The 13999-nt window shown below is 36.7% G+C and overlaps 1 protein-coding gene across 1 annotated transcript in view; it reads left to right on the top strand.

The window, feature by feature from the left end:
• Positions 1-13656, top strand: part of b4galnt3b (beta-1,4-N-acetyl-galactosaminyl transferase 3b) — a 32831-nt gene extending 19175 nt beyond the window's left edge. The window contains exons 10-20 of the mRNA XM_084124776.1: positions 1499-1654; positions 2347-2456; positions 2556-2656; positions 3113-3174; positions 3545-4961; positions 6043-6296; positions 8803-8956; positions 9501-9573; positions 9719-9872; positions 10424-10550; positions 11003-13656. Of these exons, the coding sequence (XP_083980902.1) occupies positions 1499-1654; positions 2347-2456; positions 2556-2656; positions 3113-3174; positions 3545-4961; positions 6043-6296; positions 8803-8956; positions 9501-9573; positions 9719-9872; positions 10424-10550; positions 11003-11111 (2717 nt within the window). The 3' untranslated portion in view covers positions 11112-13656. The remainder of the gene's footprint in view (positions 1-1498; positions 1655-2346; positions 2457-2555; positions 2657-3112; positions 3175-3544; positions 4962-6042; positions 6297-8802; positions 8957-9500; positions 9574-9718; positions 9873-10423; positions 10551-11002) is intronic.
• The last annotated feature ends 343 nt before the right edge of the window (positions 13657-13999 follow it).

The raw sequence follows: 13999 nt of genomic DNA, 5'->3' as shown, positions 1-13999 counted from the left end.
TGCTTCGCTGCCCTACGAAGCCACTCCCAAGGGCAGTATTGGAAGAAATGATATCGATAATTTGACTCGAAACTGAAAAGATGCCGTTTTATTGTGAGATCCCACCCCCTATGGGCGGGTTGAAAACATGCGGAACGAGGTCCTACTACTGGCTGTAGTCTCTAGCCTCTGGCCAAAAAAGCCTCCGATGACGCAAAATGGCGATTTTTGCATCATCAGAGGTTTTTTTCCAGACACACAATACAGAAATCTCTCGTCTCAGGGGGACATGAGGGAGGGAAGCACGGTCATTCGAAAATACTACAGGGTTTCTACTGATACAAAGCTTAATGCTAATCGGTGAAGTATCCCTTTAAGTAAAACTATAAAAAAAAATGTGTCAATTGAAATGAAGCTGAAATAAAATTTAATTTAGTATACGCGGTTATATGAATATGCAAATTAGTCTCCGCCTCCACTCACTCACAGCAGTTCAGAATACCTGATCCACTCGGTCAACTTTACTGTAGTAAACGCTTTACAATGGTAAGAGAAATACTGGTTTAATTCACCGATATATGTTTGAAACAGAAACTGATTCAGAAGAAGTGGAAGAGTGAATTATACAGGCTCGTCTACAAGTCGATGTATCAGAATGGTAATGCTTCTTATGTATCACTCTCTACAACGTCGGACACTTAATGGTAATTAATATGATTAGCCTTTTGCTTGACAAACAGCTAATGTGTTGCTAATGTTACACAAACCATGTTCTCGTTTGCCAATTCAGAGTCAGACAGCTGCCTTCTGAAAATCAGTATCCTTAGAAACCCTTTGAACAACTTAGAACGTCAGTGGAGAAAGCCATTTTTTATTTATTTTTATTAACAGAAAAATATACCAGGATAACCTGGCTTCTCTTGAGACTCCCCTGCTTCACAGCAGTTAATGATATGCTAAAGCCCGCCCGCACATTGTAGTGATTGGTTACAAAATATTTGTGACGTAGAGAACAAGGGTGATTTCAAACCGCGCTTTGGAGACTGTCTTTGGTTCACTGCAGTTTTATGGAGAATGATGAATTTGCACATGGTTTGTCTGAAAGCATATTAAAAACAACAAATAGACATATAAACAACATTAAAACTTGATTTTCACCACAGGGGGTCTTAAAAAAAAAGACAAAAATGCATTGCAAACTTGCTAATACTAAAATGAAAACTAGAAATATGCAAATAAAAGCTAATTCAAGATATTAATAAATTCTGTAATTGTATATAAATAATACAAGAATAAATGCATTGCATGTGTGTATTTTGTGTGTTTTTCTGTAAATATGATCAGATGATGCGGACCATGTTTAGAATGGAACGGAAGTGCATACTATTCTTTTTAAATAGTGTATTATATTAATAGTATAATGCGTTGTAAAAACAGTATGTTTTAAGCAGTATATTAATTTTATTATATCGATAACAGTTTCAAACACTAGTATATACCTGATTGTTTGTGTGTGCAGATGAGTCCACTCTGAAGGCTGGAGATGTCAATCACATTCCTCAGACCACTGCCAGTCATGTGACTCCGCCTCAGAGGTCATCTCAGAGGTCATCTCAGACTCCGCCCCATGGAGCAGATATGCTGAGAGCAGATCCGCGAGACTCGTTTCATCAGGGTGAGAAATTCAGACGCAAACTCGCGCTCACTTAATACAATTTTTATAGTCAAATAAACATAATACACTAACAACGCAGACCTGATGAGCCATTCAACACTAAACTTAAAACATGAGAGTGAGTGAATATTAACAGAATTTTAAAAATAAAGTAGACCTGGCAGATTTAGGAAAGTTCTATTACAGTATAATAAATAAATCATTGTCCTCTGCACTTCGATTATGATAATGATCCATCACTTTATATTTGCTTCTTGTTTCTAGTTGTTTGCTTGTTTCTTAAATTTTGTGATGGATTGAATCTTAAAGTTGCATGTCTGCAAGGCAAACTAAAACATAATATTCAGAACATGAATTCAGCGCCACCTTGTGGCAAAAGAGAGATTTCCACATTATTTCGACTGGAGGGCCCTATTAATGGAAACTGAGAATCTTGATATATTAAATTTAATTAATTATAATCCTTTTTGTGATTTCTGAAGTTTTAGGAACTGTATGTTCTTCAGTAGAAACAGTAGTTATTGAGTTTGATTATTAGAGCCTTGAATGTTTGCTCTGCCCTTCTGGTTGAACTATTGCATTAGAGCCTTCAGTTTGTAGAATTAATACAATAAAGTATGTGAATGTGTATGTTAATAATAATAATAGAGTTGATTCTTGTCTTTCTTGTTTGTGTGTATTTGTATGTGTAGTTCCATTACTGGACAGGATACGTTTGCAGGGAGTTTTACCTGACTGCATCTATAACCCCAGTTACATCATCAAGGGATATCCTCTAGTGCGCTACCAGGGCCTGCAGTTTGTAAGTGCTTAAACACATTTTTTTTCATTGCATTCCTTTGTAAAGCGATGAATGTTGTGCCTATGTGAGCATGATCTTGATCAATCTAATCTGATGCAGGTGCACCTGACGTATGTGTATCCCAATGACTACACACGGCTCACACACATGGAGAGCGATAACAAATGTTTCTACCTTGCAAATCCATACTACCTGGACAGGTAGACACACACACAACTACACTACCGTTTATATGTTTATGCTCAACATGGCTGCATTTATTTGATCAGAAATATTGTCAAAAGTAATATTGTGAAATATTATTTCAATTTTAAGGATTTAAATTTATTTCAAATGTAATTTATTCCTGTGATGGCAAAGCTGAATTTTTAGCATCATTACTCAAGTCTTCGATGTCACATGATCCTTCAGAAATCATCCTAATACGCTGGTTAATATGAACAGCATTTATTTTAAATTAAATATTTTTTAACATGATTAAAAGTATTAATTAATGGCTGTGTACTGTCTGTACATGAGTGAAAACACACACACACACCAATCAAGCACTCTTTGGTGCACTGTCATGTAGTGTGTTATCGATGATGTCATTGACCTGGTTCATAATCACATGCACCTTGTGTATTATGATCTCAAATCAAATCATTTATTTTCAGATATGGCTTCTCAAAATACATTCAACTTGATCTGCCTGAAAACGAGTTCATCAAATTCAAAGGTACAGCAAACACATAGTGCTTTAGCGGTGTATTTACATTTAAAGACAACATTAAAACAACATTCTCAATGCATTTAACTTCCTTAATGCGACAAGAGTATTTAGCAGGAAATGAGCAGGACTTAATTTTATGAAATTATGAAAAAAAAAAACCCATGTTTGTCTTATTAATAATAACATATAATGAATTGTGTGTAATAAGATCAGGTAAATTTATTAAAATGGGCTCAGTTTTGTTGTCTTTAACTTTTGTGTTAAAATATGCAATCCGCATGATGGTTTAGAACATAAAACATTTTAAAAGGAAGGTAAAAATGTTTATTTATTCCTCATTTCAAGACACCTCATGCTTGTCTTTATCTCCCTGTAGGAGATAGAAATTATGAGAAGCAGCAGCAAGAGGAAGGTATGGAGAGGAACAAGGTTCTCCAAAATTATGGCGAATATTACGATTACTCAATGCAGATGCGCCGCAAACTGTTCTCTGTCCAGAAAAGTGGCATAATCAGAAAAAATAGGCAAGATGGGAAAATTTATGTCAGATTTGAACAGCTAAACCAAGACAACCAAGCTAAGGAAATCCAAAAACCGCCTGAAGAACCACAGAACCTCCCAGAAGAACCACAGAATCAACCGAGAAGGAAGAAAAAGAGACGCTCTCAAAAACACCCGAAGGACCAACACTACCTCCAAAATACACTTTCTGAAGTGAAGACCCATGACCAGGGAAAAGAAAAAGACTCTGTGGTTGCTCAACCGATTCAGAATAACATCATGGAGAAGATACCTGATCAGCAAAATCCAGGACCAGCTCAGAAAGAAGGCCGCCGGAGGTCAGAGGTGAAACATCGAATGGCCCAATCGCTCCGTCAGGATGGTGGAATTGAGCTCCACCCACTTAAAGCCCAACACGGCAATAGTAGCGATGGAAATCCAAACCCTGTTGCAGTCAGAGACAGATATATTACCATGGAGAACATACGAGAAGGCGATGAGTTGAAGGAAAGGTCAGTGACCAACCCTGCCATGTTTGATGAGGTCCAGAATGAACGTCATGACCTTGTAAATCGGATGGGAAATCGAAAAGTCTTTCTGGGAGAACATGTGGACAAAGCACCCAAGAACTCATTAGAACATGTGGACAAAGCACCCAAGAACTCATTAGATGTGGTAGAAGTAAAGAAGAGCAACAGGACAGATGAACGACCATCTTTGGATGGGGATGAAGTCAAAGCAGAAGCAATGATGAGGCCCAAACACCCAAAACGTAAAGCAAAAAAAGCTGTGCAGGTTTTGAAGGACAACCCTGAAAAGGCTGTAGTAGATGACAACAGTCAAAATGACAACAATATCATCAAGCATACACAAGTGGCACATCATCTCCAAATCACCCAAAATCCACAGCAAAACACATCATATAAAAAGGGCAATGAGCACAAGACGTGGGTCCTCTCCACAGAAGAACATAAGCACTGGGGTGGTGGAAATGAGATACAGGATAGTGCGATACACATGGAAGAGATTGACGATGGACGAGGTGAAGAAGATGCTTTGGTGGATCATGGTTTCTCTGATGAAGAAGACTACGACTTCATCAATAAGGCTGTGTTTGACGTGGAAGTCAAGTGGTCTCAGACGTTCCAGGCTAAACCCCTAGATCTGTATGCCATGCGCTCCGATTGGATCGATCTGAAGTGTAATGTGTCTGGAAACCTGCTGCTCGACGAATCAGAAGCGCTGTCTGTAGTCGAAGCTTTTATGAAGAAACTAAACAAGAAATATCCAAGGTAGGCTGACTGTTACAATTATTTTGAATCAAATAAATATCTGATTAATACAATATGCAGAATGGTGTTTGGAATGGAATACTAGCATATTGCATACCACACATTTTATACAGTATACTGCCTGCCATTTTGTTAAAAATATTACGTGAAACCTGCATCAACAGGGTCACATTTCTTTGTATTGGTTTGTTCAGAAAGTAACATGTTCCGTAAATACTGCAAATTATACACTATCGTTCAAAAGTTTGGGCACAGTCAAAAAAATGTTTTTTCTTTTTTAAACATTACTACTTTTATTCAGCGAGGACACATCAAATTGGTCAAAAGTGACAGTAAATACATTTTATAATGTTACTAAAGAGTTCCATTTTAAATAAACGCTGTTCTTTTCAACTTTCTATTCATCAAATAATCCCAAAAATTAAATGTGTAACAGTTTCCACAAAAAATTGAAGCAGCACAACTGATTTCAACATTACTAATAATAAGAACTGGTTTTGAGCACAAAATTAGAATGATTTCTGAAGGATCATGTGACACTGAAGATTGGAGAAATGATGTTGAAAATTCCGCCTTGCCTCACAGGAATAAATGACGTCTTATAATATATTTAAATAGTAAGCTGTTGATTTAAAATGTAATAAAATTTCTCAATATTACTGTTTTTACTGTATCAAATAAATGCAGCCTTGATGAGCATAAAAGACTACTTCCAAAAACATTAAAAAATCTTATCAAACCCAACTTTTGAATGGTAGTATATACTGTGTATTATTTTATTGTTTAATGAATATAGCATTTTAAATTGTATGCACTTTGCAGTTTGTGCGTGATCTTTTGGGATTCTGATCAAACAAAACATAAAAAATATTAGTGAATTATTTCTGGTTCATTCGTCATAATGAAAATTGGAAGATCAAGTCAAGCCTATTGCATTTTGGAATACAGTATGCTCTGGTCCTGTAGCATTGATTGCATACAGAACATCTCTGAACTGTAACAATAGTATGAGTAGTATGGTAATAATATGCCATTCTGAACATTATTAATCTCAGACATAAACTGGTGTGTGTGTGTGTAGGCAGTTCTCTCTAGATCGTATCGTGAACATTGAGAAGAAGCCTGATTATAATCGGGGCAGTAGATATCTCCTGGAACTGGACCTGCTGGAGGCTTCAGGAAACCACTTGCGCCTGGTTCAGTACATCTTTGTGAAAACAACTGAAGATTGGGGTTCTCATAAAAAACAAAAGGTTAAGGATGAAGAACTTAAGCTTTGCAATCCATATAGCTTCTACTGGAACCCGACAGCTACTGTCCACTTCATCATCCCAGGTAAAACTCTCTCAAAAAGAGAGGGATGAAGAACCAGATTTTCTGAATTTTATTCAAGATGCTTTCTTATTAAGAAAGATGGGTTGTTCTGGTCTATTACTGGCACAATCCAAACACCTTTATATTGGTACCAGCAGTAAGATCATTTTAAATGGTCATTACACAAAAGTTGGATGGTTTAGCAGAAGTTACACCAGCATATTGATTTTATATCTTTATGCATAATTGTCTATTTATTTGTATGTATGTATGTATGTATATGTATATATATATATATATATATATATAATATGCATATACGTGTGTATATATATATGTGTGTGTGTATATATATATAATGTATATATATGTATGTGTGTGTGTATATATGTATATGTGTGTGTGTGTGTGTATATATATATATATATATATATATATATATATATATATATATATATATATATATATATATACAGTGAGGAAAATAAGTATTTGAACACCCTGCTATTTTGCAAGTTCTCCCACTTGGAAATCATGGAGGGGTCTGAAATTGTCATCGTAGGTGCATGTCCACTGTGAGAGACATAATCTAAAAAAAAAATCCAGAAATCACAATATATGATTTTTTAACTATTTATTTGTATGATACAGCTGCAAATAAGTATTTGAACACCTGTCTATCAGCTAGAATTCTGACCCTCAAAGACATGTTAGTCTGCCTTTAAAATGTCCACCTCCACTGCATTTATTATCCTAAATTAGATGCACCTGTTTGAGGTCGTTAGCTGCATAAAGACACCTGTCCACCCCATACAATCAGTAAGAATCCAACTACTAACATGGCCAAGACCAAAGAGCTGTCCAAAGACACTTAGAGACAAAATTGTACACCTCCACAAGGCTGGAAAGGGCTACGGGAAAATTGCCAAGCAGCTTGGTGAAAAAAGGTCCACTGTTGGAGCAATCATTAGAAAATGGAAGAAGCTAAACATGACTGTCAATCTCCCTCGGACTGGGGCTCCATGCAAGATCTCACCTCGTGGGGTCTCAATGATCCTAAGAAAGGTGAGAAATCAGCCCAGAACTACACGGGAGGAGCTGGTCAATGACCTGAAAAGAGCTGGGACCACCGTTTCCAAGGTTACTGTTGGTAATACACTAAGACGTCATGGTTTGAAATCATGCATGGCACGGAAGGTTCCCCTGCTTAAACCAGCACATGTCAAGGCCCGTCTTAAGTTTGCCAATGACCATTTGGATGATCCAGAGGAGTCATGGGAGAAAGTCATGTGGTCAGATGAGACCAAAATAGAACTTTTTGGTCATAATTCCACTAAACGTGTTTGGAGGAAGAAAAATGATGAGTACCATCCCAAGAACACCATCCCTACTGTGAAGCATGGGGGTGGTAGCATCATGCTTTGGGGGTGTTTTTCTGCACATGGGACAGGGCGACTGCACTGTATTAAGGAGAGGATGACCGGGGCCATGTATTGCGAGATTTTGGGGAACAACCTCCTTCCCTCAGTTAGAGCATTGAAGATGGGTCGAGGCTGGGTCTTCTAACATGACAATGACCCGAAGCACACAGCCAGGATAACCAAGGAGTGGCTCTGTAAGAAGCATATCAAGGTTCTGGCGTGGCCTAGCCAGTCTCCAGACCTAAACCCAATAGAGAATCTTTGGAGGGAGCTCAAACTCCGTGTTTCTCAGCGACAGCCCAGAAACCTGACTGATCTAGAGAAGATCTGTGTGGAGGAGTGGGCCAAAATCCCTCCTGCAGTGTGTGCAAACCTGGTGAAAAACTACAGGAAACGTTTGACCTCTGCAATTGCAAACAAAGGCTACTGTACCAAATATTAACATTGATTTCCTCAGGTGTTCAAATACTTATTTGCAGCTGTATCATACAAATAAATAGTTAAAAAATCATACATTGTGATTTCTGGATTTTTTTTTTTTAATTATGTCTCTCACAGTGGACATGCACCTACGATGACAATTTCAGACCCCTCCATGATTTCCAAGTGGGAGAACTTGCAAAATAGCAGGGTGTTCAAATACTTATTTTCCTCACTGTATATATATATATATATATATATATATATATATATATATATATATATATATATTTCAGCACTATTATAGCATCTTCAGTGTCACATGACCCTTTAAAAATCATTACAATATGCTGATTTGCTGCTCAAGAAACATTTAGAAACCAGTTCTGTTTCATATGTTTTCAGTATTACTTAATATACTTTTCAGATCTTCCTGACCTCAAACATTTGAACAGCAGTGTATTTATTTATTGTTGTATTATATATTTATATATGTTAAAAAAACTTTTAGGTATTGTTTATGATGGTTGTAAAAAATTAAACCTAAAAAGAATGTTCTTAGAGCATTGGCTTCTAAAACAATAACCAAACCAGAACCATACCATAATTTTGAGGGGATGCTCAGTGTTGGAATGAAATACATGAAATATCTTTACAAGACACTGTGTGTGTTTGTGTGTCTGCAGTGAAGAACCAGGCCCGTTGGGTACAGCAGTTTATTTCTGACATGGAGGAGTTATACCGCACCACTGGAGATCAGAACTTCAACGTCATCATTACCGACTATGAAAGCACTGATATCAACGTAGAAAAAGCACTACAAAACTCTTATTTACCCAGGTACATTTACAGGTTTATAATTATACGCATAGTAGAGTGAACCACTGAACTTCATGAGTTTGATTCCTTGATCATTTGGCACATTGCCATTTCATGCTTCTGTAGCTATCATATTATAATTATATATTTTTATTTTGCCTGGTTCTTCTAAAACAGTGTTAAAGGGTAGTTCACCCAAAAATGGACATGTTTGGGTGAACTTACCCTCAAGTTGTTCCAAACCTGTATGAGTTTCTTTCTTCTGTTGAACACAAAATATATTTTAAAGAATGTTGGTAACCAGGCTGTTGACGGTAGCCATTGACTTCCATAGTATTTTTTCCCTTCTATGAAACTCAATGGGGCCCATCAACTGTTCGATTACCAACATTCTTTAAAATATCTTCTTTTGTGTTCAACAGAGGAAAGAAACTTGAGTAAATGAATAAAAAAATTTGGGTGAACTATTCCTTTAAAGACACTGTTTTAATAATTCATGTACTTCAAACCTTGTAAAATGAGACCTCACTTTGACTCCTTTTCTATTGTGTGTCCTCTATTTCAGGTATCAGTACCTCCGGCTGAGTGGAAACTTTGAGAGATCAGCAGGACTGCAAGCAGGAATTGACCTCATTACTGTAAGATTAACACACACAATCACTCACATGCACCACACTTGCACAAAATATGCTTGAATTTCTAAAACTTGCCATGAATGCCTGATCTTCGCTAATGCAAGCTGATGAATGTCACTCAATTAAGGTCTGTCTGTCTCTCTGTCAGGACGATCACAGCATTGTGTTTCTTTGTGATCTGCACATCCATTTTCCTCCTGGCTTCATCGACACTGTGAGAAAACACTGTGTGGAGAGACGCATGGCCTTTGCTCCCATAGTCATGAGACTGAACTGTGGCGCTACACCTCTGGAGCCTGATGGTACAGTCCTTTACCTAATAACACTGTCAAATACATCAGAGAGAACTAGATTCAACAAATACAATACCTTTCAAAAGTTTGTGGTCTTTAAGACTAATATATTTGAAGAAGTCAACAAGGCTGCATTTATGCGTGTCAAAAATACATTAAAAACAGGAATATTGTAAAGTAGTATTACAATACACAATAACTGTTTTCTATTTTAGTTTTATTTATTCCTGTGATGTAAAGCTGAATTTTTAGCATCATTACTCCAGTCTTCAGTGTCACATGATCCTTCAGAAATCATTCTGATATGCTGATTTGCTGCTCAAGAAACATTTATTATCAATGTTGAAAACACTTGTGCTACTTAATAATTTTGTAGTAACTATAAGCTCAAAAGAAAAGCATTTATTTGAATATTTTGTAACATTTATGTCATTACTGTCACTTTTGATCAATTTAATGGGTCCTTGCTCAATGAATGTTTTTTTTAACAGTAATGTAGATGTTTAAATTCACAGCAGAACCGCTGAATACCAGATTCACAGTGTGTGTTTAATGTGCAGGTTACTGGGAGGTCAATGGCTTTGGACTTCTGGGAATTTATAAATCAGACCTGGACTTTATTGGGGGCATGAACACCAGAGAATTCACTGACCGCTGGGGCGGAGAGGACTGGGAACTACTGGACAGGTCAGTCGTGAGACAATACACTAATAAAAACCATAATCACAGCTTTTTAGTGTATCAGTCAGTACCAGTATCCATTTTTCATACTGTGCATTATGATGTTGGGATTTCATTTAAAGTGATTGCTTTTAGTTTTTGACTTTTATTTATATAAAAATAAAACTTAATATATATTATATATATTTTTATAGTATAATTTTTTTTACTAAAACAGTATAGAATTAAAAATGTTTTTATTTTTATTTTTTTTACATAAAGATCTTTGTCTTTCTGTGCTATGTACATAAACTTACCTTGCCTTTCCTATAATATTAATATTGGCTATTTATCGTTACCTATAACATGAAATTAATTCAGCTTATCGTGTTAGATAGAAATGTAATATCAGTGCATCCTTAATGTATAACAAACATTATTTGGTGTGTGAAGTGCCTTGTGTTATCTCTGTTCTGTAGGATCCTTCAGGGTGGGCTGGAGGTGGAGCGTCTGTACCTGAGGAACTTCTTCCATCACTTTCATTCAAAGCGTGGAATGTGGAATCGCCAGATGCTGCGCAACACGTAACCGAGTCAACAGTCTCGCCGCTGCTGAGCAACGGTTACCACGGCACTTTAAACGTTTGGTGAACCTCAGGACGTTCCAGATGTGCGTTCCAGATCGCATCTGATTGAAGGTGATTTTGAGGTGAAAATGAGTGGAAACAAACACTGAGACTCAGGAAAAGGTGATGTTTTGTTTGAAGATGAGTTATGCAACATTTCCAGCTGCTATGGGATCATTTCCAGAGTTGAAATGTTTCTCTAATGCCAACTACACTGTCAAGGGGAAAAAAAACTGTAAACTGAGCTAAACGAACATTTTGAGGTCATTGAAGGTTTCAGCATCACTTTGGTGTTGGCATCACTTCCAGGTCAATAATATGCCTTCAGTTGCGTCTGGCTAAATATTCTGTTCTCGCTGACAGAAATGTGACGTACAATGAGATGTATACTGAGAAAATGTGTATTTATTCAGGTAGATGAGTGTCTTGGGTGAGGGGTTTGACTTTGCACACTTGTTATGTGTTTTATGCTGTGTGACCTCTTAGGGACTGAAGGAATCTGTGGACAAAACCAAAGAGATGTGCAATATTCCCAGAGGCACAGAGCGTGTTTTTGAATAGTGAATTAATTCAGGTTAGAAATGCTGATCCGTTTTCAGGTCAATCGCATAAAGCCTGTCAAGAACGCGTCTGTGCCATATTTCGTCCCCAATACACAAAAGAAAGAAGAAATTTTGTTTAAAGAATTCTTTTCCCCGAAATATTAATGAAAATTAAGCACATTTTAATTCCAAATTCTTACTGTAATGTTGAAAAATAAGACACATTATTAAATTGAAAGTCTGTTTACATTATGGTAGTAGTTGTTGTGATGCCTTAAATTTATGCTGATTTAAATGTAACAAAAATCATATTTTGTTACTGTAATACAGTACAGGAAAACTAAAAGTTTCAAACATTCATTCTATTAATGAGAACTGTACAGATGTGCTTAATTGTCATTAAACATACTGTCACAGTAGCTTCATTGAAGGCTTCATTTTCTTTACCCAAAATGAAATTTTTTGGGGGGAGGGGGAGATATTGGGTATGAAATAGCCTTGTCTTTGTGATATTTGCCATTTTATAGTGAAATTCAAGGTGTTTTGATGCCATTTTTTTGTACAAAAGAAAGGGATTTTCCTGATTTCCATGCAAGTTCTTCTGTGTTCATGACACATTCCAGCCATTAAACCCGGCTCATGTTGATTCAGACTGATTCAACCATGTGCAGTATTACTTAAAACAAATTAGATCCTAATAATATTCATCAAACACACACTTAAAGACAGTGATGTGGTTTCCTGTTTTTATTCTGTGGGTTATCATTTGGTTTATGAGTGTGTATTGTAATGAATAACTGCCCAGTGAAAGCTGACCTAAGCCATGGTCATCTATAAGTGCCTTATGTTGTTTCATTTTAGATAGAAATCTACTCTACACTCTTTTTTGTGGGGATATGGTGCTGGTTTTCCAGAGATTATTTTCAATGGTTATACATTCTCTAAATGTTACTGGCTTGCTGGGTTTTTTATTTTTATTTTTTTTAAACAAACAAAAAGTAGATGTAATGCATTGTAGATCTGACAGTCAATAGTGTCTGTTTTTTATTTTTTCCATATATTTTTATATGAAGGATCTTCTTGTAGTTGGCAAAGTTAAAATGTCTCGTTGATGCAGATCACCAACAACCTTAAAATAAAATGTCTCCAGGTTTTGTTGAGGTGTGTATTTATGACCAACCTTATCAATTGTTCGGTCAAAAGTGGAGTCATGTTTGTGATTGGCAGTGAAAATTCATTGATGAAGAACCTTCAACATGGTTTCTCTGATGCTAGATGTTCATACAGTTTGTGCCTTGTCTTTTATTAAAAAATTTAAAGGAGTGCTTGGATTGGAATGGCATGAAGGTGAGTGAATAATGACAAAATATTAATTTGTAGGTGGTGCCTTTTTAAATGCTTTTTATTATTTCAGATGAAAAATATGCGATGAGGCCATTAAAGGCACACTATGCAGTTTCCGTTTTTGTCCAACAGCGACCTCTAGAATCGCTGTGGAGTACTTGTATTTAACGTTATCGTCGTGAAGAGGTTCTCGTTTTCTTTTCCATGACTCTTCTGACCGCGCTTTCTTCGTCGCCATGATTCACATCTGAAATGCGTGCTAGTATCTTCCATAGAGGCTGCTTCATGTGTTGATGTATGTGACGTCGTGCCGTAAAGCAAGTCGTGATTCTCGCGAGATTTGGCGGGGCGCCACCGCTCAAACCTGCATTGCTGGTTTGCTTTCGGGATGATTCGCCTTTTTTCGATGATTCGCCAAATTATGACGACGCTTTTGGGAACGTAAAGTTTCTCAGAGTAACACATTTTCCGAGCGAACGCAAAACTTTTACAAGAGAATGCAAAAGAATTAAAATAGTTTAGTTTTTTTCCGTCTCATATTTTTTTCCATAACCATGTCCCTTTAGGGGCTCGGTAATACAGCATAGAAGCTTGGGAAGGAAATGTAAATACCTGATATTTCAAAAACAAAAATAAAGAAGATTCATCACAACTATTAACATTGCTTTGTTTTTCAGATGGAAGGACTGCAGCCTCTTTTTTTCCTTCCTGGTTTTGCTGCTAGTCCATGGTTGAAGTGCCACCATCTCCTCAAAATGCAGGATTTGTTGATTCAACATTCAGAATTTATTTGTTGAACCACATTGAGGTGTCTTAGATCTACTCAGAAGCTGTGTATAGATTCTAAAGATCTGACTTGGGTTTCTTCTGACCAGTAGCTTTCCATGAAAGCTTCTCCAACGTCTTCAACCTGGCAAAGAACCTCTATGAATTATGCTTTCTAAAAAGATCAAATGAAGTCCACA

This window comes from Abramis brama (genome assembly GCF_963993115.1).
Source record: "Abramis brama genome assembly, chromosome: 9".
NCBI classification, from domain to species: Eukaryota; Metazoa; Chordata; class Actinopteri; order Cypriniformes; family Leuciscidae; genus Abramis; species Abramis brama.
This window is presented reverse-complemented; position numbering and strand designations above follow the sequence as displayed.